The sequence below is a fragment of the Vulpes lagopus genome, chromosome X (assembly GCF_018345385.1).
Source record: "Vulpes lagopus strain Blue_001 chromosome X, ASM1834538v1, whole genome shotgun sequence".
Classification (NCBI taxonomy): domain Eukaryota; kingdom Metazoa; phylum Chordata; class Mammalia; order Carnivora; family Canidae; genus Vulpes; species Vulpes lagopus.
In genome coordinates, this window is record NC_054848.1 from 65,953,136 (window position 1) to 65,980,492 (window position 27,357).

The following is a 27,357-nucleotide window of genomic DNA, read 5'->3' on the forward strand; positions in this document are numbered from 1 at the left end:
TTTTTCCTTGTAGCTTTACACTTGAAACCATCATTATTTTATTAGAAAGTTTGTGCTGACCTGTGTATTTATGCATTATAGGATCAACATACCCTTAGCTTGCAGATCTCTCTATCTTTCTCCATTCTTAAGTTTTTTACCATCTCCATGTAATGGTTGCCAATCTCATCCATTTTCATCTGCAGCATTGAGCCTGTGCAAGTCTCAGAAACCTACACAAGGCAAAATAATGTTCTGTAATTGGATTGTTATGAAGGAAATACATATTATATTATAAGACTTTTTATTAGATAAAAATTACATGATTAAGTAAGGGCATTGAAATAATAAGAGCTATTCTTAGGAATTGTGCTATACAGCTCAAATGGTAGAGAGATGAGACATAACTACATGAAATCGTCAGAAAGCAGTCCATGTATTTTCTCAAGAGAAACAGGATATATAAAGGTGCCTGGGTGGCTCAGTTGTTTAAGTGTCTGCCTTTGGCTCAGGTCATGATCCTAAGATGCTGGGATCAAGCCCCCTGTTGGGGTCCCTGCTCAGTGGAGAGTCTGCTTCTCTCTCTGCTTCTCCCCCTTCTTCTTCCCCTCTGTTCATGCTCTGTCTCTGGCTTTCTCTCTCTCAAATAAATAAAGTCTTTTTTTTTAAAGGAAAAGGATATATACTATACAATGGTATAAATAAGGCAATAACATATATTTAAAATAAAATTTTAATACCTGTATTCTAAGATTTTTATTCTCTTGTTCTAAATTACACTTAGAGTATTCCAGTTCTTTTAGTCTATATTCCATGTCTGATAGTGTATGTCGAAGAGAGAGATTGTTTTCTTCCAATGCTTGGCATTTTGAGGTTGAGTCTTGAAATCCTTGCTATAAAGAAGACAAAGTAAATAAGACAAAAGGATTCCACATTTTTTTGCAGGAGAGTGCTCTCTTAATTGGTTAATTCAATGGAATAAAGCAAATATTTTTCTATGCCCAGTTTTCTTAGTTATCCTCAAATGGTAGGTTAAATCAGTCATGAAAAAAGATTCTTGCCCCTAGTCTGATATGCTTATTTTGAGAAGGAATCAAGACTGGATGAATTTTCAGTGTTTCAATTTTGTAATCTGACTCTTGATGCTCTTTGACAATACTTTATTTTGCCTTTTAGTAGGCGCCAAAATGACTGATTATTTGTGTGGAAACAGAAAAAAAAAATGGGATTGTCATGGAAATGAAGATTAGGAAAGGATAAGCCTTAGAGACTCATTACAATTTCTTAGAAATTATCTCTGCTTAGACATCTGGAAAGTATTTCTAGAGTTAATTCACTTATTCGCTGCACAAATGTGTGTTAACACCTACAAAACCTTTTTTTTTTTTAATCAACACATTAGTAGATTAAATGAGTGGGCTTAGCTTTTAAATATTTATACAATTCTTGTTACCCAACAGCACAGATAATTGTGGATTGTACATACTTTATATCTAAAGTATACAAAGGGGATCCCTGGGTGGCACAGCGGTTTGGCGCCTGCCTTTGGCCCAGGGCATGATCCTGGAGACCTGGGATCGAGTCCCACATCAGGCTCCCGGTGCATGGAGCCTGCTTCTCCCTCTGCCTGTGTCTCTGCCTCCCTCTCTTTCTCTCTCTGTGACTATCATAAATAAATAAAAATTTTAAAAAAATAAAATAAAAAATAAAGTATACAAGGTTATCTGTTTTTATGAGAAGGCTTTCAGTCATTGGAAATAAAGCCACTCAATTCTCATATGAATAAATTTTTACATCATACTTTAATTCCTTTTGGATTGTATGTCATAACTATAAGGTGTCAGTTATTCTGGATATGAAAAGCTATCAATTTAGTTTATCATCAATGAAGATATCAACTTACCTGTTGTTGGCGATTATTTGCTCTCACCGATGCCAAGAGTTCTTCATACTCTTTTATTTGAGTTTCTTTGAATGCCAAGTCTTTCTCAAGTCTTATCTTGTCATTTTCCAGTGACTAAAAGCAAAATTACTTCTTAAGATTCAGAATTACAGAAACTTGTCAACATATAATACAAAGACTCGTTTACATTGGAAGGCTTAAATAAGCACTGTTTCATTTGCAGTTGCCTGATAAAACAGAATTCTAAAAAGTCAAGCAAAATATAGGATACAAATGGATGAAACTTAAAAAACCTGCATTCTAAGAGACCTTTTGATGAACTAATTCTAAGTTCAATGAAGCAGAATCTTCAAATTATTTTAATGTTTTGTCTCAATCTACAAAGATTCCTTGTTAACCCTAGCAGGTGGTTAATTTTTTGGAGTCTAAATATGTTCATCAGAACCCAGAAATGAAATAACACACTGCAGTTTTCAGGGAGTTATTCATTATATGGAAGGTATTCTGAATGTATATAGCTGATGACACCAAGAACACCAACTAAAATGGAAAATAGAAAAGGTTAACTTCCTTGAGAAAGAAGTTTTCAAGTATTCAGAGAAATTCAGATTATGCTTTATTATTACAGAAAAAAAAGGGAAATTCCCATTCAATGAGTTATATTATTCTAATTTTTCAAGATACTTCCTGGCTATAGGTATTAAATTACATTAGTTGTAAACTAAATAATAAGTGCATACCCAACTTTCATTTTGACATTGGAGAGCTCTTATCTCCTCTTTGAACCTCAATTAATCTTTTCAAGACAATAACTATGTCTGGGTGAGCATAATATTGCTGCATTGTATTAAATTTTGAAAGGTTAGACTAAATGACTTCATTTCTATGTTAGGAAATTAGGAACTAGGAAGGCTTTGTAAAGAAAAATCAAAATAAGTGTTACTGTCAAGTCATTTTGAAGATGTCCAAGCTCCTCCCGTAAGTTGCTGAATGTGGACAGCACTAGCCGGAGTGACTTATCAGACATACCCCTCATCTGGAGGAAGAAAAGGATTGATGGTTTGTATTTACTAGCAGTTACAGACAATATAAGTGATAGTAGTCTTATTTTTCTGTTCCCATAGGCAAACTTATTAACAGATTTATTTTTTATATAACAATATCAGAATAGTGATACAAGGCATTTTAACATGCACAAATATGTTATTACAAGTATGTTACAATCAGTATTCCTGAAGATATCATAGCTATGATAAATAATAAAATGCATATCCTTAAGTATGCTGCCAAATGCCGGGATTTTTCCTGAGGTGAGAAGATAATACTAATTAAGTTTAACCTTGAAGTATAGAAACATCTCAAATTTAAAGAGGTGGAAGAAAATCCCTTTCAGTAGATTAAACTCACTTCTTTTAAAAAATGGTTTTAAAAACAAGCAACTTCATTTCTGGCAAGATGGAGTTGAAATATTTTCCTTATTCCTTCTAAGTATAACTAAAAGCCCTGGACATTACTATGTATAAAACAAACATAAAAAGAGACAGAGACAATAAGGTAGAAAGAAGGAAGTCTGGTTAGGAACATTGTGACCCCCAAAATAACACAGAAGTGAGTTCCTGGGCTTTCTTTTTAATTCATGTATCACAGAAGCCAGTATTGGAGAAGTCAGTAACTCAGAAACCCCACTGGATACAGACAGCAGAAGTCTTTAGAAAAGTTTGCTTTCTCTAGCCAAGGGACCAATAAAAGAGCAACCTAGCAAGGCAGAGAACTTTTAGATAATAACCACTCTATTCCAGCCAAACACCACATAGAATAACCTTCAACTTTATTTCGACCCAAACCATCAAAGGCCAAGAAGGGAACCTAGACTTTCTTCCTCACCAGGCTCTAAAAAGGTCCACCAACACTACTTGCCAGGTTGGTGTTAGAGAAGGCAGGGTGGAGATAGGGAACCTTCACCCCACTGGGGAAAAAATGAGAACCCCAAGCACTGTTGTTCAGTTGAGAGTATGAAAGGAGCCTCGATTTTCATGCTATCCAGTAGTAATATTATATGGTTTCATCTTCCTGCTGGGGTGATGTCAGAGGTTTCTCAATGATGAATCCAGACTTTCATCTCTGCTCAACAGAAATGAGGCCACTAACCTTGCAGTGTCAGTGGAGGCCAACTTGAAAACAGTAATGAGGTACCTTTCTACATCCAAACCATGGTGAAATCAGTGGGGCCCTCATAGGAAATAAAAATTTCTATCCTTGCCCAAGAGAAACAAGGAGGTCCGCCCTTGATCAATGTCAACAAAGGCTAAGGGGGGTGGACTTCCACACCCAGCTGGCAGTAACAAACAGTGCCCCCATATCCTCTGTTATTTCAGTACCAAAGGAGGCCTACTAAAACAGAAGATTTGAATAGATTCAGAATTATAACACTCAAAATGTCCAGGTTTCATTTAAAAAATCGCTAATCAGGATGCCTGAGTGGCTCAGTGGTTGAGCATCTGCCTTCAGCTCAGGGCGTGATCCTGGAGTCCCACATCACACTCCCTGCATGGAGCCTGCTTCTCCTTCTGCCTATGTCTCTGCCTCTCTCTGTGTCTCTTATGAATAAATAAATAAAATCTTTTAAAAAATCACTAGTCATTCTAAGAACCAGGAAAATCTTACCTTGATAAGAAAAAGAATTAACAAATGCCAACATCAAGGTAACAAATATTAGAATTGTCTGATAAGGATTTTAAAGCACCCATCATAAACATAATCCAATAAAAAATTACAAACAGATTTAAAAATAGAAAGTCTAAGCCACAAAACAAAAAATCTCAGAAAAGAAATAGAAGATGTAAAGAATAACTAAATAGAAATTCTAGAATTGTAAAACTCAATAGCTAAAAAACCAAAAACCTCAAAGGATGGACTAGAAAGTACTTTATCAGAACATCAGAGAGAAAATCGACTGGAAAATAATTGAACAGAGCCTCATAGACCTGTAAGAGTATAAGACATAGCTAACATACATGTCATACAAATCCTAGAAAAAAATAAACAAGAGGGTGGAGCTGAAAAAGTATTTTAGGAAATGATGGTTGTAAATTCCCCAAGCTAGCAAAAAGCATAAGTATAGATTCAAGAAGTTGAGCAAATCAGGAACAGAATAAACCCAAAGAAATCAACCCCCAGACAAATCAGTCAAACTTCTTAAAACTAAAGATAATTTTAAAATTTTAAACCTTGAAAACAGCAAGAGAAATCTTAACTATTGGTAATAATAATTTAAATGACAGCATATTTTTAATCAGAAATCTTAATGGCCAGAGGTGACATAGCAAACCATTTTTAAGTGCTGAAAGAAAAGAACTGTCAGCTACAAATTCTGTATCAATGAAAATATCCTTTAGGAATGAAGGGGAAATCACAACATTATCAGATGGTGAAAACTGAAAAAAACATTGTCACTAACAGACCCACCCTAAAAAAAAAGAGTGAAGGGAGGTTTCTGAACAGAAATAAAATGATAAAGAAAGGAATTTAGAACATCAAAAAGGAATAGCATCAGAAGTAATAATATCAGTAAACAAAGTAGGCTTTCCTTCTCTTGCATTTTCTAAATTATATTTGATGGTTGAAGCATAAATTCTAACAGTGGAACTCAATTCACAAAGAGGAAATATTTAAGATAATTATGTTATAAATGTGGAGAGTAAAGAGTGATAAAGGAAGCAAAATTCTCTACAGTCACTGAAACTGACAACATGTTGACACCAATACACTGGGATAAATTATGGATATATAATGTAATTCTTAGAGCAACCAATAAAACGGTTATAGCAGCAATGTCCACAATAGCCAAACTGTGGAAGGAGCCTCGGTGTCCATCGAAAGATGCATGGATAAAGAAGATGTGGTTTATGTATACAATGGAATATTACTCAGCCATTAGAGACGACAAATACCCACTATTTGCTTCAACGTGGATGGAACTGGAGGGTATTATGCTGAGTGAAATAAGTCAATCGGAGAAGGACAAACATTATATGTTCTCATTCATTTGGGGAATATAAATAATAGTGAAAGGGAATAGAAGGGAAGGGAAAAGAAATGGGTAGGAAATATCAGAAAGGGAGACAGAACATAAAGACTCCTAACTCTGGGAAACGCACTAGGGATGGTGGAAGGGGAGGAGGGCGGGGGGTGGAGGTGAATGGGTGACGGGCACTGAGGGGGGCACTAGACGGGATGAGCCCTGGGTGTTATTCTGTATGTTGGCAAATTGAACACCAATAAAAAATAAATTTATTATTTAAAAAAAGGCTATAGTGAGATCACTCAAAAGTACCAGAGATAAATAAAAATGGAACTCTAAAACATTTTCAATCAATCCATAAGAAATCAAGACAAGAAAACAGGAAATAAACAAAAAACACAACCAAAAAACACAACCCCCCCCAAAAAAAAACCCAAAAACAAAGAAACCTCAAACAGAAAACAAAAAATAAAAATAGCAGAGCTAGTCTTAACATCAATAATTACAACTTGGTCTAAATATACCAATTAAAAACAGAGATCTACAGAGTGAGAAAAAAACTTGATCCATTTATCTTTGCAATCTTTTCTTGCAAAAAGATGTACTCTTGAACCATATTCCTTTAGCACCTATATTCTGTTTCTTCCTTTATTGTAGGGAAATTCACTGCTCCAGTAGTCTCTGTCATTCCACAAATCAGAAAAAGCAAGGCACTGGTCTTTCCCAACTCTCACCAACAAGGGCTGGGATGGGGAGGGGTAGAATGGAAAATGGAGAAGATAAGGGCAAAGCTATAAATTAGAGTCAAGTTGTGCTATAGCAGTGGGGAGAGAATAGGGCCATTCCATGGCAGAGAACAGTACTTCTAGAAAGCTTAACTAAATGCTAAGGTATTTGATATGAGTAACAGTCTGAACAAACTATAATGCAACACTTGTTTAATCAAAGTATAATCAACTCTTGTGAAACAGGATTTTTATTTAGAACTTTCTGTTCTTAATTAATGGAAGCATCCTTGGCTAGTTGTCATTGTTGATCTCATACCCACTCTTGACCCCATCTCACCTGCAGAATATAGCGAATTTGCTGTTTCGTAAACTCTGACAATCCTTTAGGAATCAAGGATTCAATGTCTTCTGACTGTAAGAAAAGAGAAGCTTATCCATTTAACAGATGCATTTAATGTATCTGTATTTTAATCTTAGGGTCAGTAGTTCACAGACTTCTGTGCAGCAGAGCATATTCTTGGGAACATCAAAAAATTATTCACTTTCTTGGCAATAGTTGCTACCAACTTCATTTCTAGCCTTATCAGTTCTTACTTTTAAAAAATTGATTATACCGTATACACTATGGAAAGAACCTTGATTCTAGGAATTTTAGGGAAAAGCTTTTAGCTGCCAACTGGATGTTCCATTTCTACTTTTTAAAAAAAGTAATTTAAAAAAACAAGAAGATGGCTATCAAATCCCATTAAACACTCTATTTCAGTGTATCTTTCAACAACTGAAAGCTTGTTGGGTGGTAGATACGACATTCTAAATGCTGATTTTTTCAAATAACAAAAATTTGGGGAAATAAAATAAAATTAGGGCTTGTTGAGGATTTACATTGAGTTATGATAACTTAACTCAGAAGTTATGTTAACTTCTGAAAAATTAAGATATTGCCACACCACCATTGAGAAGTTAATTAAGGTTTTTGTTTGTTTTTTGTTTGTTTGTTTTTGTTTTTTGTCTTTTTGGCTTGAAGAAACACAAATTTATTAACTCCTAGTTCTAGAGGTTGGAAGTAAGTGGGCTAAAATTGACATGTCAGCAAGACTGTATTCTTTTGGTGGGCTCTAGGGGAGAACCTATTTTATTGCCTTTTTGTTTTTACCAGCTTCCTGAATTCCTTGGCTGGTGGCCCCATCACTCCAAACTCTGCTTCTATTGGCAGATATGACTCTGATCTCCTCCTTCCCTCTTTTACGGACCCTTAGTGATTACATTGGGTCCACCCACATAATCCAGGGTAATCTCCTTACTTTAAGATCCTTAACTTAGTTACATCTGCAAAGTCTGTTTTGCCATGTTAAGGTAACATATTCAAAGGTTTCAGGGATTAGGATATGGACATCTTTGGGGGTGCCATTATTCTGTCTTCCACATTATCTTATTGTCCCCATTCTGAAGCTCATATCCATACAGTTCCCTTTTTAAGGTCTAGATCCAAGAGAGGGAGATTCTAATAGAGGTAGAGTCTCCCCCTCCACATGCCCAAGACCCTCCTCCTTGGATGACTGACCAAGAATCCACTTCCTCAGAGCATATCTTGTCCTCTTCCTCAGGGGGTGACCTATCTCTATGGCTGCTACAAGATAAGTTATTAAAATACCATCCAGTACTCCTGACTTCAGTACCCCTCCTCCAAACCCATAGAAGAATGCTGTCCTTACAAAAACACAGAAAGCTGAGTGCCTGGGTGTCTCTGTCAGTTTGATGTCTGACTCTTGATTTTGGCTTAAGTCATGATCTCAGGGTCCTGGGTTCAAGCTCCACCTTGGTCTTGGTGCCAAGTGTGGAGCCTGCTTAAGATTCTCTCTCTCCCTCTCCCTCTGCCTCTACCCAAGCTCACACACATTCTCTCTCTCTCTCTCTCTCTCTCTCTCTCTCTCTCTCTCTCTAATAAATTAATACATCTTTAAAAAAACACAGAGAGCCAAGGACTGAAGCTAAGGTATCACAACCAGACACTTATCTCCCCAAATCCCATGCCCAGCTCACCAAGCATCATTGTTTTCTTTTTTTCTAATTCAAGTATAATTAATATGTGGTGTTATATTAGTTTCAAGTGTACAATATAATTATTCAACAACTGTATACATTTCTCAGTGCTTATCAAATTAAGTGTATTCTTAAGCCATTTATATCTGTTTTATACATCCCTCCATTGACCTCCCCTCTGGTGAGAAGCTTCAACTAATTTTAAGTGAGAAGCTGAATTGAAGTCAGTACTTAATGCAATCTAGGGCTTACTGAATTATTGTAATGAATGCAGTATATGAATACATTGGAAATAAAGAAAAAACACAAAAGAAACCAGTGTGCTTTTTTATTACATTGAAATCAGTTCTTTCATTTGATGACTCATTCAATTAAATTAATTACTAACAAAATATGCATATATAATAGAATTAATACTTGGAAAAAATTTACTTTAGGTTGCTATCTATTTGGCATAAGTCACATAAGGTTTCAAAATACATTAAAACTAAATTTTCTATTTATTTAATTAATGTAGATTTCAATTTTCTAAAGCAGGGAATATGTGGTCAATGAAATTTTATATGTTTTGATAAGCAAAGACAAATCAAATCATAAATGACAGCTGATAAAATATACTTTTTGACAACTGGTAAAATATTTTTGCATGAATAATTACTTTTATTATTATTACTTTAAAGATTTTATCTATCTGTTTTAAAGAGAGAGAGAAAGACAGTGGGGGAAGGGACAGAGGGAGAGGGAGTGGTAGAGAAAGAAGCTCAAGTAGATGCCACACTGAGCACAGAGCCCAATGTGGCACTCAACTACACAACCCTAAGGTTATGATCCGAGCTGAAATCAAGAGTTTGAAGCTCAACCAACTGAGCCATTTCGGCACCCCAATTATTGTTACTTTTTATAGCCATTACAAATATATAAATAGTTCTATAATTTTAAAGGCACACTAATCTGTGTTTCCAGTCTAATAAAGGTACCAAACTAAAACAATATCATGAGCAAAAATATCAGAATCTGCTTTGTTATCAACTATATTTAATTTTCAACTATTTTTGCACTTACCTCATATGAAGACTCAAAATCCTCTTTGCTGTAAGAATGAAAAAAATATAGAAAACCTTAAGAAAATGTATATAATAAATCATATATAAATGCTAATGTTCAAATTATTTTATCTTACTTTTTGATATATCATAATAGCAACATTTCAATTCAAATAAGAAATTATAAACTAACTAAAATGACACTCGACAAAAATAATTTTCCTGGAACTAGATAATCTCTTAAAAATGAACAATATCAAAATAACAAACCAAAAGAATATATAGAGTCAGTTACTGCCATCCATTAGCACTTGTCCATACGTGACTAGATGCACAAGTCCTTGGCACTGACAATAAATGCTACCTGAGTGAATGAACAATAATAATTGTTCTCTATTTCTACCTCCCTTTTCTCCTGTATTGCTCACTTTCAGTGTTGAGCCCAGCTTCTCTCTATAGAGTCTTAAAGTTATTCATAGCCTTTTAATCAAATCAAAACTTGCAAGACAAGCCCACTCATTCAATCTACACTATAGTATATATGGCAATGACAAAACTTTAAAAATATTTGAATGTTGTAATGTTGTAGGGACAGAGCCTTAAGCAATGTGACCAAAATTCTAGTGGGATAATAGAACTTCCAGCATCAAAATGAATGTTTAGGTCCCAGGGTTGGAAGACCCTTTGTGAAGTCATGTTAGGTATGTAAACGCTGCAAAAGAATTGTTAGTGATTATACCAGTCTGGTACTTGCTCCTTTGGGGAATAATGAGTGGAAAAGAATACAGTTCTGGTGTCAGTGGCAAGATACAGGCCTTTATTTCTGCCTACTTGCTCCATCTGTGCTTAATTAAAGAACTAGGAGCAAAATATATGGTGAACATACTTCTCAAACAAAAACACAGTACATGTGTTCTGACAGCAAGGGAGAATATTTTAAAGATGGTTGTATAAAATCAAAGGTATATGAGTGCCATATCTTCAGTATAAGAGGAAAGTATATTAAGAGATATGTTAGGACCTCACCTCCTATCTTCACCTTCTAAGTAAGTGCTTATGAGTAATATATTGCTTACAGAGATAAGAGGGTCACTCACTGTACAAAGCACCTTGCATAAATTTTTTTATAAAGACAAACTAATGTGGAGGAAGATAACTGAAGATTCAATTTCCTGATATATGACTACACATTTATAGTCATTTGTATGTATGTCCGTGGTAGGTATTTCCTGTGTTGACCAAAACAGAAATTGTGGGGAGGCCCTAGAAAAATAAATAAATAAATAAATAAATAAATAAATAAATAAATAAATAAATAAAATATCATGTACTTTTTGAATGCTTTACTACAGTAACAGCATGCATAAATTGGGAGTTACAACAAGTTAAAAATATGAATCCTTACAATTTTAGTCATCTTCCATTACTATAAACTGGAATTATCATGGTATTAAGAGATCTTTATGTTAAAAATTTCACTTCAGAATCCAACCTAATACCCATGTTCCTAGTCATTTCTTTCTACATATAAGAAAACCAAACAAAGAAATAAAATAAGTAACAATCAACATCACTTAATACTGCAATGCTTTAAAGTAATCAGAATGGTTTCCTGAGACAATCTTCCTTAATTTTGACCCTGCACCCACTCATTGCTAAATTGTAACATGGAAAAAGATGAGAAGTGGAAATGAAAGGAGAGAGGAATAGAGTGAGTGAACACAATGATAACAGACCAAAGAGGGGGAGAGGTCAATGCGGATTACATCTCCATCCTCACCAGGGGATGGTGGATAGAAATACAATGGGCAGAAATAAAAAACAGTGGCAGTAGAGAAGAGGAATATGGCAGCAGAGTGGGAGGACTCCAGGTTCCTCTATTCTAGTGAACACAACTAGATTACTATCAAATCATCCTACATATCTCAGAAATCAACCTGAAGACTGAAAGAACAAACTCCACAACTAAAGGGAGACAAGTGGTCACATTAAATACAGGAAATGTGGAGATGTGATTTAGGGGAGAAACAGATTCTGGGTGCTGTGGAGGGGAGAGCCATGGTCACTGAGAAGAGTGAGAGAAAGAGGAGCACACAGGGAAACCCACATGGAGAATATTTTCCCAAAGCCATTGGCTTGGAAAATGTGAAGGACTGAATTTAGTCAGACCTTGCAACCAATAGGGCTTAAAGCTTAGTTTTATTTTTTTATTTTTTTAAAAATTTTTATTTATTTATGCTTGAGAGAGAAAGAGAGAGAGTCAGAGACACAGGCAGAGGGAGAAGCAGGCTCCATCCTGGGAGCCTGACATGGGACTCGATCCCGGGGTTCCAGGATCACACCCCAGGCTGAAGGTAGGTGCTAAACTACTGAGCCACCCGGGCTGCCCTAAAGTTTAGTTTTAAAGGACATCTGGTTTGGCCAAGATAGAGCCCTGAGAGCACTGCTCCACTTCTAGAGAGAAGGCAGGCAAAGGACCTGGAGACAGAAGGCATGGCAACAAATATCTGAAGTATGCCCAGGGGCACACAGTGGGGAGTTTATACATTCTTCTCATAGCACATCCCTGAGAGGCAGCTTTTACAGAAAGGCTTCTGGGAAGAAGGGACCTGGCTGGCACAATTTCCTACCCCTATCACTCAACATAAACAGAGAGCCACCTGTAGTAAGCAGCTCAGCAGGGACATTGTATACCTTGCTTATACCAAGCCTACCTGCTTGCACTTTGATGGGGTTGTCCTTCTAAGTCAAGCTTACCTCAGTACCAGAAAATTAGGCCCTTCCTCCAGAAGACCAGCATAGATCCCTGCTCACACCACATCTCCTGATGAGAGTTCTGTAGGGCCTCGGTCCTGATGGAGTTGGTGTCAAGTCTCATTTCACAAGCAGACCAGAGCACAGTGAGTAAAAACTCACCACATTCATGCCGGGTACCAAACACTGCCCATAGCAGACAAGGAGAGCCTATGCAAATGATTGGCCTGAAGGATCTGAAGCCAAATATTACAGCAGAGTGTACAAAGCACATACCAGAAACACTCTCTGAAGTACCAGGCCCTGCACTATATGACCTCTTCTTCATAAGACCATTACTTTCAGAGCAGGAGACATAACTGGCCATTCCAACACAAAGAAGAAGACAGACACTAAGACAAAATGTCAAGACAGGGGAATTTATCCCAAATGAAAGAACAAGATAAGGCCACAGTCATAGATCTAAGAGAAACATAAATAACATGCCTGATGGAGAATTTAAAGGAATAATCATAAGAATACTCACTAGGCCTCAGAAAATAATACAGGACATTAGTGAGACTCTTACCACAGAGATAAAAGAGTTTAAAAGAGTCAATCAGAGATGAATAATACAATAAATGAGATTGGAAACAAGCTTGATGCAATCAACAGCAGGCTTGAAGAAGCAGAGGAATGATTTAGTGACCCAGAAGATAAAATAATGGAAAATAATGAAGCTGGTAAAAAAGAGAGAAAGAAGAATTAATGGAATATAAGAATAGATTTAGGGAACTCAATGACTGCATCATTTCGTCATTTTCAAACAAAAAAGAGAGAAAAGGGGGCAGAAAATTTAGTTGAAGAAATAATAGCTGAAAACTTTCTTAATCTGGGAAAGGAGACAGATGTTCAGATCCAGGAGGCAGAGAACTCCTATCAAAATCATGAAAAGCAGGCCAACAAAAATACATATTATAATTAAATTTGCAAAGTATAGTGAAAAAGAAAAAATCTTAAAAGTAGCAAAACAGAAGTCCTTAATTTATAAGGGAAGACTCGTAAGTTTAACTGCAGATTTTTCAATAGAACCTCGGCAGGCCAGAAAGGAGTGGCATGATATATTCAAAGTGCTGAATGAGAAAAATATATAGTCAAGAATACTCTATCCAGCAAGACTAACATGCAGAATAGGAGAGATACTTTCTCAAACAAAAACTAAAGGAGTTCATAACCACTAAACCAGGACTGCAGGAAATATTCAAGGAGACTCTTTGAGTGCAAAAGAGAGACCAGCAGTGACAAAGACAAGAAAGAATCAGAGAAAATCTGAGAAACAATGACCAAAAAAGTAATAAATGCACACAAACCAATAATTATTCTGAATGTAAATGGACTAAATGTGTCAACCAGAAGATATAGGGTGTCAGAAGAGATTAAAAAATAAGACCTATCTATATGCTGCTTGCAAAAGATGCATTTTAGACCTAAAGACACCTGCAGATTGAAAGTGAAGAGATGGAAAAACATTTATCAGGAAAAGGGATGTCTAAAGAAACCCCGAGGAGCAATACTTCTATCATACAAACCAGAATTTAAAACAAAGACTGTAACAAGAGACAAAGAAGGGCATTATATAATCATAATGGGAAAAATCCAACAAGTAGATATAATAACTTAAATATTTATGCACCCAACATGGGAGCACCTAAGTATGTAAAACAGATATGACAAACATAAAGGAGCTAATGGATAATAATACAATAATAGTAGGGAACTTTAACAACCCACTTACATCAATGGACAGATAATCCAAACAAAAAATCAACAAAGAAACAATGGCTTTGAATGACACACTGGACCCAGTGGACTTAACAGATATATTCAGAACATTCCATCCTAAAACAGGAGAATACATATTCTTTTCAAGTGCACATAGGACATTCTCCAGAATAGATCACATATTAGGTCACAGGACAGGCCTCAGCAAACACATAAAGACTGAAATTATACCATGCAACTTTTCTGACCACAACACTATGAAAAAGATATCAACCACAAGAAAAAAACTTGGAAAAACCACAAATACATGGAGCTTAAGCAACATTCTACTAAACAATGAATCATACAAACAAGAAATCAAAGAGGAAATAAAAAATACATAAAAACAAATGAAAATGAAAACAAAATTATCCAAAACCTTTGGGATGTAGCAAAAGTGAACTTAAGAGGGAAATATATATCAACACAGGCCTACTTCAAGAAGCAAGAACAATCTCAAATAAGAAACCTAACCTTACACCTAAAGGAGCTATATAAAAAGGAAGGAGATAATAAAGATTAGAGCAGAAATAAATAATATAGAAACAAAAAATAGAAAAGATCAATGAAACCAGGAGATGGTTCTTCAAAAAAATTAATAAAATTGATAAATTTCTAGTCAGAATTATCAAAAAGAAAAAAGAAAGCACCCTAATAAATAAAATCTTAAGTAAGATAGGAGAAATAAAAACTGACAATACAGTAACACAAGCAATTATAAGAGAATATTAAAAGCTATATGCCAGCAAATTGGACAACCTGGAAGAAATGAATAAATTCCTAGAAAGATAAATTCCCAAAACTGAAACAGGAAGCAATAGAAATATAAATAGAAAACTTGAGTATACCAATAACCAGCAAAGAAATTTAATCAAAAAACAAAAAACTCACAACAAACAAAAGTACAGGGCCAGATGGCTTCACAGGAAAATTCTACCAACCATTTAAAGAAGAGCTATTACTTATTCCTCTCAAAATATTACATGAAATATGAAAGAAAATAAAATGTGTAAATTCACTCTGTGAGGCCAGCAGTACCCTGATACCAAAACCAGACAAAGACTCCACAAAAAAGAGAAACACAGGCCAGTATCACTGATAAGCATGGATACAAGAATTCTCAATAAAATACTAGGAAACCAAATCCAACAATACATTTAAAAACTCATTCACCATAATCAAGTGCGATTTATTCCTGGATTGCAAGGGTAGTTCAATATTCACAAATCAATCAACATGATAGGCTATGTTAATAAAAGAAAGGATAAGAATCATATGATTATTCCAATATATGCAAAGAAAGCATCTGACAAAGTAAAACATGCATTAATGATAAAAACCTTCAACAAAGTTTAGAGGGAACATAACCTCCAATGTAATAAAGGTCATATATGAGAAATCCACACAGCTAAAATCCTCAATGGGGAAAAACAGCATTTTACCTAAGGTCAGGAACAAGAAAGCGATGTCCACTCTCACTGCTCTTACTAAACATAATACTGGACATCCTAGCCTCCACAATCACACAAGAAAAAGAAATAAAACCTTCCAAATCAGCATGGAAGAAGTCAAACTTACTATTTGCAGATGACATAATACAATATGTAGAAAACCCAAAAGATCGCACCAAAATCTCCTAGAGCTGATACAGGAATTCAGTAAACTTGCAGGACACAAAGTCATCATTCAGAAATCTGTTGCATTTCTATACACCAATAACAAAGCAACCAAAAGACAAATCAAGCAAATCGAACTCCAATAAAAAATATACAAAATAAATAAATAAATAGTAAAAATTGAAAAAAAAAGGACAAATCAAGGAATCAATCCCACGTATAATTGCACTGAAAACAGTAAGTATCTAACCAAGGATGGATGTTAAAGACCTAGATTCTGAAAACTGTAAAACACTGATGAAAGAAATTGAAGATGGCACAAAGAAATGGAAAGACATTCCATTCTCATGGATTGGAAGAATGAATATTATTAAGCTGTAAAAGCAATCTACATATTCAATGCAATACCTATCAAAACTCCATCAACATTTTTTACAGAGCTGGAACAAACAACACCAAAATTTGTATGGAAACAGAAAAGATCCTGAATAGCCAAAGCCATCTTCAAAAAGAAAAGCAAAGCTGGAGACATCACTGTTCTGGACTTCAAGTTATATTACAAAGCTGTGGTGATGAAAACAGTATGGTACTGGCACAAAAATATACAAATAGATCAATATAACTGAATAGAGAATCCAGATATGAACCCATAACTATATGGTTAACTAACCTTTGACAAGGCAGGAAAGAATATCCAATGATAAAAAATGACAGTCTCTTCAAAAAATTGTGTTGGGCAAACTGGACAGCAACATACAAAAGAATGAAATTGGACTACTTTCTTACAACAAACACAAAAAGAAATCCAAAATGGATTAAAGCTGGAATATATTATACTAAGGGAAATAAGTCAGATAAAGAAAAATACCATATGATTTCACTTATCTGTGGAATTTAGGATACAATACAGATGAAAATATGGGAGAGGGGCAAAAAGAGAGAGGGAAACAAACCATAAAAGGCTCCTAAATATGTAACTAACTTGAGGGTTGATTGAGGGAGGTGGGTTTGGGATGGGCTAGATAGGTGAGGGGTATTAAGGAGGGCGCTTTTAGTGATGAGTACTGTGTGTTGTATGTAAGTGATGAATCACTGAATTCTACTCCTGAAACCAATATTGCATTGTTTGTTAACTAACTAGGATTTAATAAAATGAAAAAAGAAATAAAAATGGGTGGAAGACATGACTAGACATTTTCCCAAAACAGAGACAGCCAACAGACACATAAAAAGATGCTTAGCATCACTGGTCATTGAGAAAATACAAATCAAAACAACAATGAGATATTACCTCACTCCTGTCAGAATGGCTAAAATCAACAACACAAGAAACAACACTTGTTGATAAGAGTGTGGAGAAAGGGGAACACTCTTTTAGTATTGTTGGGAATGCAAACTGGTGCAGCCACTCTGGAAAGCAGTACTGATGTTCCTTAAAAAGTTAAAAATTGAGCTCCTCTAGGATCCAGCAATTGCATGACTAGGTATTTACCCAAAGAATACAAACATACTAATTCAAAGGCATACATGCACCCTTTGTTTGCAGAAGCATTATTTACAATAGCCAAACTATGGAAACAGCCCAAGTGTCCATCAAGTGATGAATGGATAAAGAAGCATGGGTGCGTATATATATATATAAAATATCCATATATATATATAATGGAATATTACTCAGACCCAAAGAGAATGAAATCTTGCCCTTTGCAATGACATTGGTGGAGCTAGAGGTTATTATGCTAAGAGAATAAGTCAGTCAGAGAAAGACAAATACCATATGATTTCATTCATACGTGGAATTTAAGAAACAACAAATGAGCATAGAGGAAAAAAGAGAGAGAGAGAGAGAGAAAGAAACCAAGAAACAGACTCTTAATTATAGAGAACAAACTGATGGTTACCAGAGGGGAGGTTGTGGGGCAATGGGTTAAATAGGTGATAGGGATTAATGAGTCTAATTGTTAGAATGAACACCAGTGTTGTATGGAAGTGTATGGAAGTGTTGAATCATTATATTGTACACCTGAAACTAATATTACTTTGTATGTTAACTAAATAAAAACTTTAAAAAATTATTTAAAACACTGGGATGTCATCTCAACCCCTAGGAAGAAAGGAATATAATAAGGAAAAACAAAAACAAAATAAAGAATGAAAAGTAGAAAAGAGGGAAGGAATAAAGAGAAGGAAATTGATGACATTCTTTTTTTTTTTTTTTAAATTTTTATTTATTTATGATAGTCACACACAGAGAGAGAGAGAGAGGCAGAGAGTCACAGGCAGAGGGAGAAGCAGGCTCCATGCACCGGGAGCCCGACGTGGGATTCGATCCTGGGTCTCCAGGATCGCACCCTGGGCCAAAGGCAGGCGCCAAACCGCTGCACCACCCAGGGATCCCAATTGATGACATTCTAACAGAAAGTCTTAATCACCAAAATTTTATAAGACCCTTTCTACTGTGGAGAGTTTACTAATGTGGAGATACAACTTTTATATTTCTTTTGTGTATGTGGTATTTTAGGTACTCTAGGAATTAAATTCAAGGCTTTGTATTGCTTAAACACACATTTAAATCATTCATGTACATATATCAAAACCCTTCAATGAAAAAGTTGTTCCAAAACACCTTACACCTTTCCTAGGATAATCATCATGAAATAACATAACTTCCTTTGCTCAGTTACTTTGTCTACATCTAATTAGCATGAAACTAATGCTAATTCCAAACTAACACATTTGGAATATATTTAGCTCTCATTCTATAACCCTTTTTTGAGTAGCAACTTTGTCAAATCCATGTGTTCTGAACCATTTGGGGGCAATACAAAACACAAATACCATCTTGCTTCATATAAAATAATTGTTCCAAGACAAAATTTGAACAATGTCAAACCAGTCTAAATACTGTGAACTTTTCAAACTTGATGTTTAAAAAAATTGATGATTTCTTCAATTTGCCTGCAATATCTTAAATAATTTGGAGATATATATCTAATACTAAAAGGTCAAGTGATCTGCCTAAGGAGAAAAGGTTTTCAGAACTTGGGTACTAATCCCAGATTTTTTGACTTTGTGGCCTAGGTAAGTGATTCCCAAACTTGAGCATATACCAGAATCCTCTGGAGGGTTTGTTGCTGGCCCCTACTCCCTGAGTTTCTGATTCTGTGGTGCTATTTCTAAATTCTCACATGATGTTGATGCTGTTTGTAAACGTATGTCTTAAATCATTTTGGCTTATAACAAACCTAAGAGATAAGTATTGTTATTATAATTCCTATTTAACAGGTGAAGAAACTTAGGTACAGAGAAATCAAACAAATTGCCTGACATTACACATCAAGTATGTTACAAAAGCCGAAACATAAGCCCAGGATATGAACTCTGGATCTGAATCAGAGTACTTAAGACTAAGTCTCTATATGTTCTTGATTTTACAATGTGATACTTTGATAGAAATATTCACAGGCCATGATGAACACACAGAAGAGGAACACTTGACCAAACTAAATACCTAAGGGAGGCTTTGTCAAAAAGCTGAGTCATAGTTTATAGGTAAAAGTGTACTCAAAAATGTTTAATCCATTTCAAGTACTTAGTAGCTGTTATGACCATAACTTTTGGGATGTAGCTTATGGAATTCATTTCATGACATAATATGCTCTCATCTATGCATGAATAGTTGATAAGTTATTTCTGTGTATATATTTAAATACATATTATTTAGTACATAATTATAAAATATACATATTTGCATTTGCACTAATTTACAGATGCTTATATAATTTATGTTTAACATGTCATATGTAATATATATTAAAATAATATGTAACATTTATTATAACACTAAATGTATATTAAATTCTGGACTTTGTACATTGAGCACAAATCAATAGAAGATGAATAGCAGTGTATTGACAGTGGAATTGTATCTTGTATCATCACTATAATATTTTACAAGTCATAGTATGCCATGCATTTTTTGAACTCCTTATCCAAGAGGTTGCATTTGCCATCAAAGTATTTTAGAAAAGAAGGTTCACAGAATTCTTTACTAATCTTAAAAGGACTTGTGTGATCTCTTTTGATGATTTTCATGAAGTATATTAACTCTTAAAATGAGACATTTGCTCATATAGTTACCCTGTTTATCCACTAAAAGTGCTAGAGTTTTTGGGTACCTGGCAGGCTCAATTTGATGAAGCATGCAACTCTTGATCTTGGGTCATGAGTCTGAGCCCCCTTTTGGGTGTAAAAACTACTTAAAACCCTAAAAATAATTACTAGAGTTTTGCTGTGAACCTAAAACTGCTCTAAAAATAAACTATATTTAAAAATACCAAAATATCATCAAATGTTTGGTAGCTACAACATTGAGGTAAAAATTATATTTACAGTACCTTCCTCCAATTCTCTGCAAATGTTCTAATAAGCAGTAATATAGATCTGTATTTTTACGGCTTAGATCAGCAAGCAACTCTCCAAAATATTTGGGGTCCAAGTTTTCAGGGCCATCATCTTGAATTATCATCTGAAGAAAGTATCAAGCACAATTATAAACAACATTAAGTATTTCTAAGTTAATAAATATTTTGAGAAAGTTATGTAACTTATTAATACAATTAACTCATTACAAAGTCATCACATGAATCAGCCCACTAAATTTTCTTTACATCTGAGGTACACATTTTACAATATGAGATGAATTTAAAGGAAAATCAACATTGCAATGTTGATTTTATTTTTAAAATTTTATTTCACTAATTTTCAATTTTATTGAAATCTTATTTTTTTTTAATTTTATTTCACTAATCTAAGTGACCCAATGAATGCAAAACTTGAATGATTTATATAAAAATTCTTGACATACATGCTTAAATAAAACAGTAAAACAAATCTCTAAATTGCCTATTATCACCACATGGCTTACTCTTCTGTTCCCTGTTGGAAAAGAACATGTGAATTATTTGAATTATAAAATAATTAATTTAAAAAATTAATTTTATTTGGACTTGCATCTTCTCGGTGAAAGGTAGCTTAATTTATTGGCATATCTTAAAGTTATATTAAATTTGCCTTCTCAATTCAATACGATTTTATGTATTTCTTCTTATATTCCCTCCAGTTATTATTCGGACTGAATATCTAGTCAATCTGACATGGAAAAGAGTAGCTAAGGGCGAAGTGTAGAAAATTCATAGACTTCAAAGACATTTGAAATCCTAAACACAAATTACTATGAACAGTGTCCTAAATAAGACCTATTCTATTGCCTTTATATAATTTGGTAACTGTCTTTTCAAAAGTGTTGACACCTTGCCTTCCATCTCCAAAACAACACTACCTAGAGGCTAATAACTTAGATTGCATTCCATGCTACCTTTGATATTGCATGTGGGACCAAAGGTGTCCTATAAATGCATTTATTATGATAAATGGACTTCAAATTTGAGCACTCATACTTCCTTTTCAACCTGTCCTCTGAATGCAGATGCTAAAAAATCATGCATGCTGAGGCAAATGGAAGATTTACAAAGATTGCAAAGTAAGCAAAGATGAGATTTCATAACCATGTCTGTGCTAAGTCATTTATAAAACAGATAAATTGGGGTGCTTGTGTGGCACAGTATGTTAAACACCCAAATCTTAGTTTCAGCTCACGTCATGATCTCAGGGTCATGAGATTGAACCCCACATTGGGCTCTGCACTCAGCACAGAGTCTGCTTGAGATTCTCTCTCCTCCCTCTGTCCCTCCCACTTGTGCTCTCTCTCTCTCCCTAAAATAAATAAATCTTAAAAAAATAAAATACAGATAAATAGAAAAGGCCATATTCAAAGTACAGTATAGTATTATCATGTTTTCATTAAGATATATATTTTTTTCACATTTTTGAAAGTCTTGATGAATCTACCACAATGTTATCTTGTTCATATACCCTCTGAAGTTGGTTTCTTAGAGAAGTAATGATTGCCTCCTAAAAAGAGTAAAGTCTCCTATGTAAAGGCATGAGCAGATAAACTGGCAAAGTCAATATCATCATACAATATGTTAAAATGTCATAGAATTATTAAGTTGGTATATTCAATATAAAACCTTCAAATGCTAGCATCAATATAACAGTTTTTATTTCCCAACATTTTCTCTGTTCAATCATAGTAGATTTCACTGCCCTGGGCACACATCATGTTATTCCTGTCTCTAGTCTTTACTCATATTTTTCACTGCTTGGAATACTGTCTGCTTCTTGCTATGTATCCAAATCTTACCCAAACTTTGAACACCATCTCAAGATTGAATATCACCATGAAAATTGAAAGTACACCAGCCAACAAGCTAATTCAACTTACCTCTCTGTGCTCAATTTTCTTAAATTGTTTTCATATTATTTTACATATGTAAATCTTGTCCTCTCAGGACTGCCTATCCTGAAGAAATAAACTTAAGAGTAAAGTATGAGGGATCCCTGGGTGGCGCAGCGGTTTGGCGCCTGCCTTTGGCCCAGGGCGCGATCCTGGAGACCCTGGATTGAATCCCACATCAGTCTCCCGGTGCATGGAGCCTGCTTCTCCCTCTGCCTGTGTCTCTGCCCCTCTCTCTCTCTCTCTCTCTCTCTCTCTCTGTGACTATCATAAATAAATAAAAAAAAGAGTAAAGTATGAGGGGAATTTGGGTGGCTCAGACAGTTAAGGATAAACTCTTAGTTTTGGCTCTGGTCATGATCTCAGAGTCATGAGACTGAGTTCCATATTAGGCTGTATGCTCAGGGCAGAGTCTGCTTGAGATTCTCTCCCTCTCCCTCTGCTCCTCCTCCTATTCTCACTCTCTAAAATAAATAATAAAATTTTAAAAATCTTTAAAAAATGAGTCATACTATTTTTTGTATCCAAAACATTTATTTAGTGAATTAAAATGCATGATATAAAATAACTTTTAGGAATAATATTTAATTCCATTTAGGCCATGATATTTTTAAGAAAAAGTTATTTGGAAATTTGTCACATAACTTGAAGGTGAATTAATAGCAGAATGTCAATTTTGCTAAACCAAAATTTTAAGGGAAGGAAAAACTTCAAAATATACGACATTCATAATAAACATATTCAGCCTAAACATAATGAGGTATATAAAGGATAGGAAGAAAATGAAGGGTTAGAGTGACTGCCCAAACTTCAAAACAACATTTTACAAGAATTCTTTGGGAAGACAATCCCTCATAGACTTGTGTTAATGACACCAAAAATTTAGACAAAAATCTGGTTGAAATAATTGTTAGATAGTTGAACTCAAAAGGTATATTAAATTTGCAAAAACTGTGAATCCCAAGCAAAAATTCTTTTCAGAAAGTATGTTTCTAAAAAACTTTTTCATGAATTATAATCTGCAGGACATGAAAGAGTAAGTAATATTATTAAATATGTTACTTCTGCATCCTGTACATCAGAGATTTATTTAGACAGAAATCTTTTTAAGTATGACAGCAGAGTAAACTGATTATTTTAACTTTTTCTGCTTTACTCGCCTACTTGTCTGGGTCTCACAGAAAACAATAAAGTGTATCTGATTGCAAAAATACTTCTAGAATAAAAATCCATCTTTAACAACTGCTATGCAACTCTTATTGACAAAGGAAGAAACATAATGAAGGCCATAAGTAATTTAGAAATTTCAGGTATGTTCTATTAGTTCTATGCATAGAAAGTAAACATAGCTAAACATAATTCAGAAAATAACTGTCTTTAAGTGGGAATATAATAGTCTGGTCATCTTTCAGCCAAAGACAGATTTTATGACATGTGAGAGATTTTGGAACAACTTTATCAAGATATTCAAACAAAATATGATAGCACTCATACATGCTAAAAAGGCTGACTGGGGATGCTTGGGTAGCTCAGCGATGGAGCCTCTGCCTTCTGCTCAGGGTATGATCCCAGGGTCGGGGATTGAGTACCACATTCGGCTCCCTGTGAGGAGCATGCTTCTCCCTCTATATGTCTGCCTCTCTCTGTGTCTTTCAGGAATAAATAAATAAAATCTTTTAAAAAGGCTGACTGAATGCATGAAAATTGTTTATTTGCAGAAAACTGCTAAACAAATCACCAACTATGTATGCCAAGAGTGCAAGTATTATTTAGTTGATACCTGCTGCAAAGATCCTATTGTTCTACTCCAGAAAAGATGCTAAATTATTGTGCATGTGATATAGCTTAGATGCAGTAGAAATTCAGAGGTAATTTTGTTATCTGGAAAACCAAATTGTTCCGCTGTTACATTTTATTTTATTATTTTTAATAATAAATTTATTTTCATTGGTGTTCAATTTGCCAACATACAGAATAATACCCAGTGCTCATCCCATCAAGTGCCCCCCTCAGTGTCAGTCACCCATTCACCCCCACCACCGCCCTCCTCCCCTTTCACCACCCCCAGTGCATTTCCCAGAGCTAGGAGTCTTCGTGTTCTGTCTCCCTTTCTGATATTTCCCATTCATGTTTTCTCCTTTCCCCTTTATTCCCTTTCACTATATTTTATATTCTCCAAATGAATGAGAACATATAAGGTTTGTCCTTCTCCGATTGACTTACTTCACTCAACATAATACCCTCCAATTCCATCCACGTTGAAGCAAATGGTGGGTATTTGTCATTTCTAGTGGCTGAGAAATATTCCATTGTATACATAGACCACATCTTCTTTATCCATTCATCTTTCAATGGACACCGAGGCTCCTTCCACAGTTTGGCTATTGTGGCCATTGCTGCTAGAAACATAGGGGTGCAGGTGTCCCGGCGTTTCATTGCATCTGTATCTTTGGGGTAAATCCCCAGCAGTGCAATTGCTGGGTCGTAGGGCAGGTCTATTTTTAACTCTTTGAGGAACCTCCACACAGTTTTCCAGAGTGGCTGCACCTGTTCACATTCCCACCAACAGCGTAAGAGGGTTCCCTTTTCTCTGCATCCACTCCAACATTTGTGGTTTCTTGCCTTGTTAATTTTCCCCATTCTCACTGGTGTGAGGAGGTATCTCATTGTTGTTTTGATTTGTATTTCCCTGATGGCAAGTGATGCGGAGCATTTTCTCATGTACGTGTTGGCCATATCTATGTCTTCCTCTGTGAGATTTCTGTTCATGTCTTTTGCCCATTTCATGATTGGATTGTTTGTTTCTTTGGTGTTGAGTTTCATAAGTTCTTTATATATATCTTGGAAACTAGCCCTTTAACTGATACATCATTTGCAAATATCTTCTCCCATTCTGTAGGTTGTCTTTTAGTTTTGTTGACTGGATCCTTTGCTGTGCAAAAGCTTCGTATCGTGATGAAGTCCCAATAGTTCATTTTGCTTTTGTGTTTTTTTTTTTTTTTGCCTTCGTGGATGTATCTTGCAAGAAGTTACTGTGGCAAAGTTCAAAAAGGGTGTTGCCTGTGTTCTCCTCTAGGATTTTGATGGAATATTGTCTCACATTTAGATCTTTCATTCATTTTGAGTTTATCTTTGTGTATGGTGCAAGAGAGTGGTCTAGTTTCATTCTTCTGCATGTGGATGTCCAATTTTCCCAGCACCATTTATTGAAGAGACTGTCTTTCTTCCAGTGGATAGTCTTTCCTCCTTTATCGAATGTTAGTTGACCATAAAGTTGAGGGTCCACTTCTGGATTCTCTATTCTGTTCCATTGATCTTTGTGTCTGTTTTTGTGCCAGTACCACACTGTCGTGATGACCACAGCTTTGTAGTACAACCTGAAATCTGGCATGGTGATGCCCCCAGCTCTGGTTTTCTTTTTTAAAATTCCCCTGGCTATTCGGGGGTCTTTTCTGATTCCACACAAATCTTAAAATAATTTGTTCTAAATCTCTGAAGAAAGTCCATGATATTTTGATAGGGATTGCATTAAACGTATAAATTGCCCTGGGTAACATTGACATTTTCACAATATTAATTCTTCTAAACCATGAGCATGGAATATTTTTCCATCTCTTTGTGTCTTCCTCAATTTCTTTCAGAAGTGTTCTATAGTTTTTAGGGTATAGATCCTTTAACACTTTCGTTAGGTTTATTCCTAGGTATATTATGCTTTTGGGTACAAACATCAATTGGATTGACTCCTTAATTTCTCTTTCTTCAGTCTCATTGTTAGTGTATAGAAATGCCACTGACTTCTGGCCATTGATTTTGTATCCTGCCTGTCGATTGTAGAAAGCACTACATTGAAGTCACCAAGTATAAGTGTATTATTATCTAAGTATGTCTTAACTTTGGTTATTAATTGATTGATATATTTGGCAGCTCCCACATTCGGGGCATATATATTGAGGATTGTTAAGTCCTCTTGTTGGATAGATCCTTAAGTATGATATAGTGTCCCTCTTTATCTCTCACTACAGTCTTCAGGGTAAATTTTAGTTTATCTGATATAAGGATGGCTACCCCTGCTTTCTTTTGAGGACCATTTGAATGGTAAATGGTTCTCCAACCTTTTACTTTCAAGCTGTAGGTGTCCTTCTGTCTAAAATGAGTCTCTTGTAGACAGTAAATAGATGGGTCCTGCTTTTTTATCCAGTCTGAAACCCTGCGCTTTTTGATGGGGTCATTAAGCCCGTTCACGTTCAGAGTTACTATTGAAAGATATGAGTTTAGTGTCATCATGATATCTATTCAGTCCTTGATTTTGTGGATTGTTCCACTGGACTTCTTCGTAAAGGGGAATTTTAAGAGTCCCCCTTGTGGAGGTCACATTCTTTCAGTTCCTGCCTGTCTTAGAAGCTCTTTATTTCTCCTTCCATTCTGAATGAGAGCCTTGCTGGATAAAGTATTCTTGGTTGCATGTTCTTCTCATTTAGGACCCTGAATATATCCTGCCAGCCCTTTCTGGCCTGCTAGGTCTCTGTGGAGAGGTCTGCTGTTACCCTAATATCCCTCCCCATAAAAGTCAGGGACTTTTTTTCTCTTGCTGCTTTAAGGATCTTCTCGTTATCTTTGGAATTTGCAAGCTTAACTATTAAATGTCGAGGTTTTGAACTGTTTTTATTGATTTTAGGGCGGGGAGATCTCCCTATTTCCTGGATCTGAATGCCTTTTTCCCTCCTCTGTGCGCGCTGCAGGTGCCTGTTAGTGTCCCCGGGAGTCTGAGGGCATCCCCGCCCTCCTGGGGTCCTGCTCTAACTCCCTGTGGGCACCTTTCTGCCCGGGAAGATTGGTGCAGCTCCTGCTCCTCCGGGACGGGGCTCTCCTGTCCTGGGGACACTCGCCCCGGCCTTAGCCCGGCTCCTCGTGGGGCCCCTCCCCCTTGGAGGCCTTTTGTTTCTTTATTTCTTTTTTTCCCGTCTTCCTACCTTGATAGAAGCACGAGCTCTTCTCACTGTAGCATTCCAGCTGTTCTCTCTTTAAGTCTCAGGCCGAATTCGTAGATTTTCAGGATGATTTGAAGGTTATCTAGGTAATTTGTTATGGACAGGTGACTTGGGGACCCTACTCTTC

The 27,357-nt window shown here is 35.5% G+C and overlaps 1 protein-coding gene across 2 annotated transcripts in view; it reads right to left on the minus strand.

Moving 5' to 3' along the window:
* The window catches only part of POF1B (POF1B actin binding protein), a 92,946-nt gene that overhangs the window by 17,154 nt on the left and 48,435 nt on the right, over positions 1–27,357 (minus strand). For both annotated transcript variants that reach the window (XM_041740315.1, XM_041740314.1), the window contains exons 7-13: positions 20,282–20,412; positions 9,734–9,761; positions 6,969–7,043; positions 2,826–2,918; positions 1,883–1,996; positions 720–872; positions 93–212 (exon numbers count right to left, since the gene is read on the minus strand). In XM_041740315.1, the coding sequence (XP_041596249.1) occupies positions 93–212; positions 720–872; positions 1,883–1,996; positions 2,826–2,918; positions 6,969–7,043; positions 9,734–9,761; positions 20,282–20,412 (714 nt within the window). The remainder of the gene's footprint in view (positions 1–92; positions 213–719; positions 873–1,882; positions 1,997–2,825; positions 2,919–6,968; positions 7,044–9,733; positions 9,762–20,281; positions 20,413–27,357) is intronic.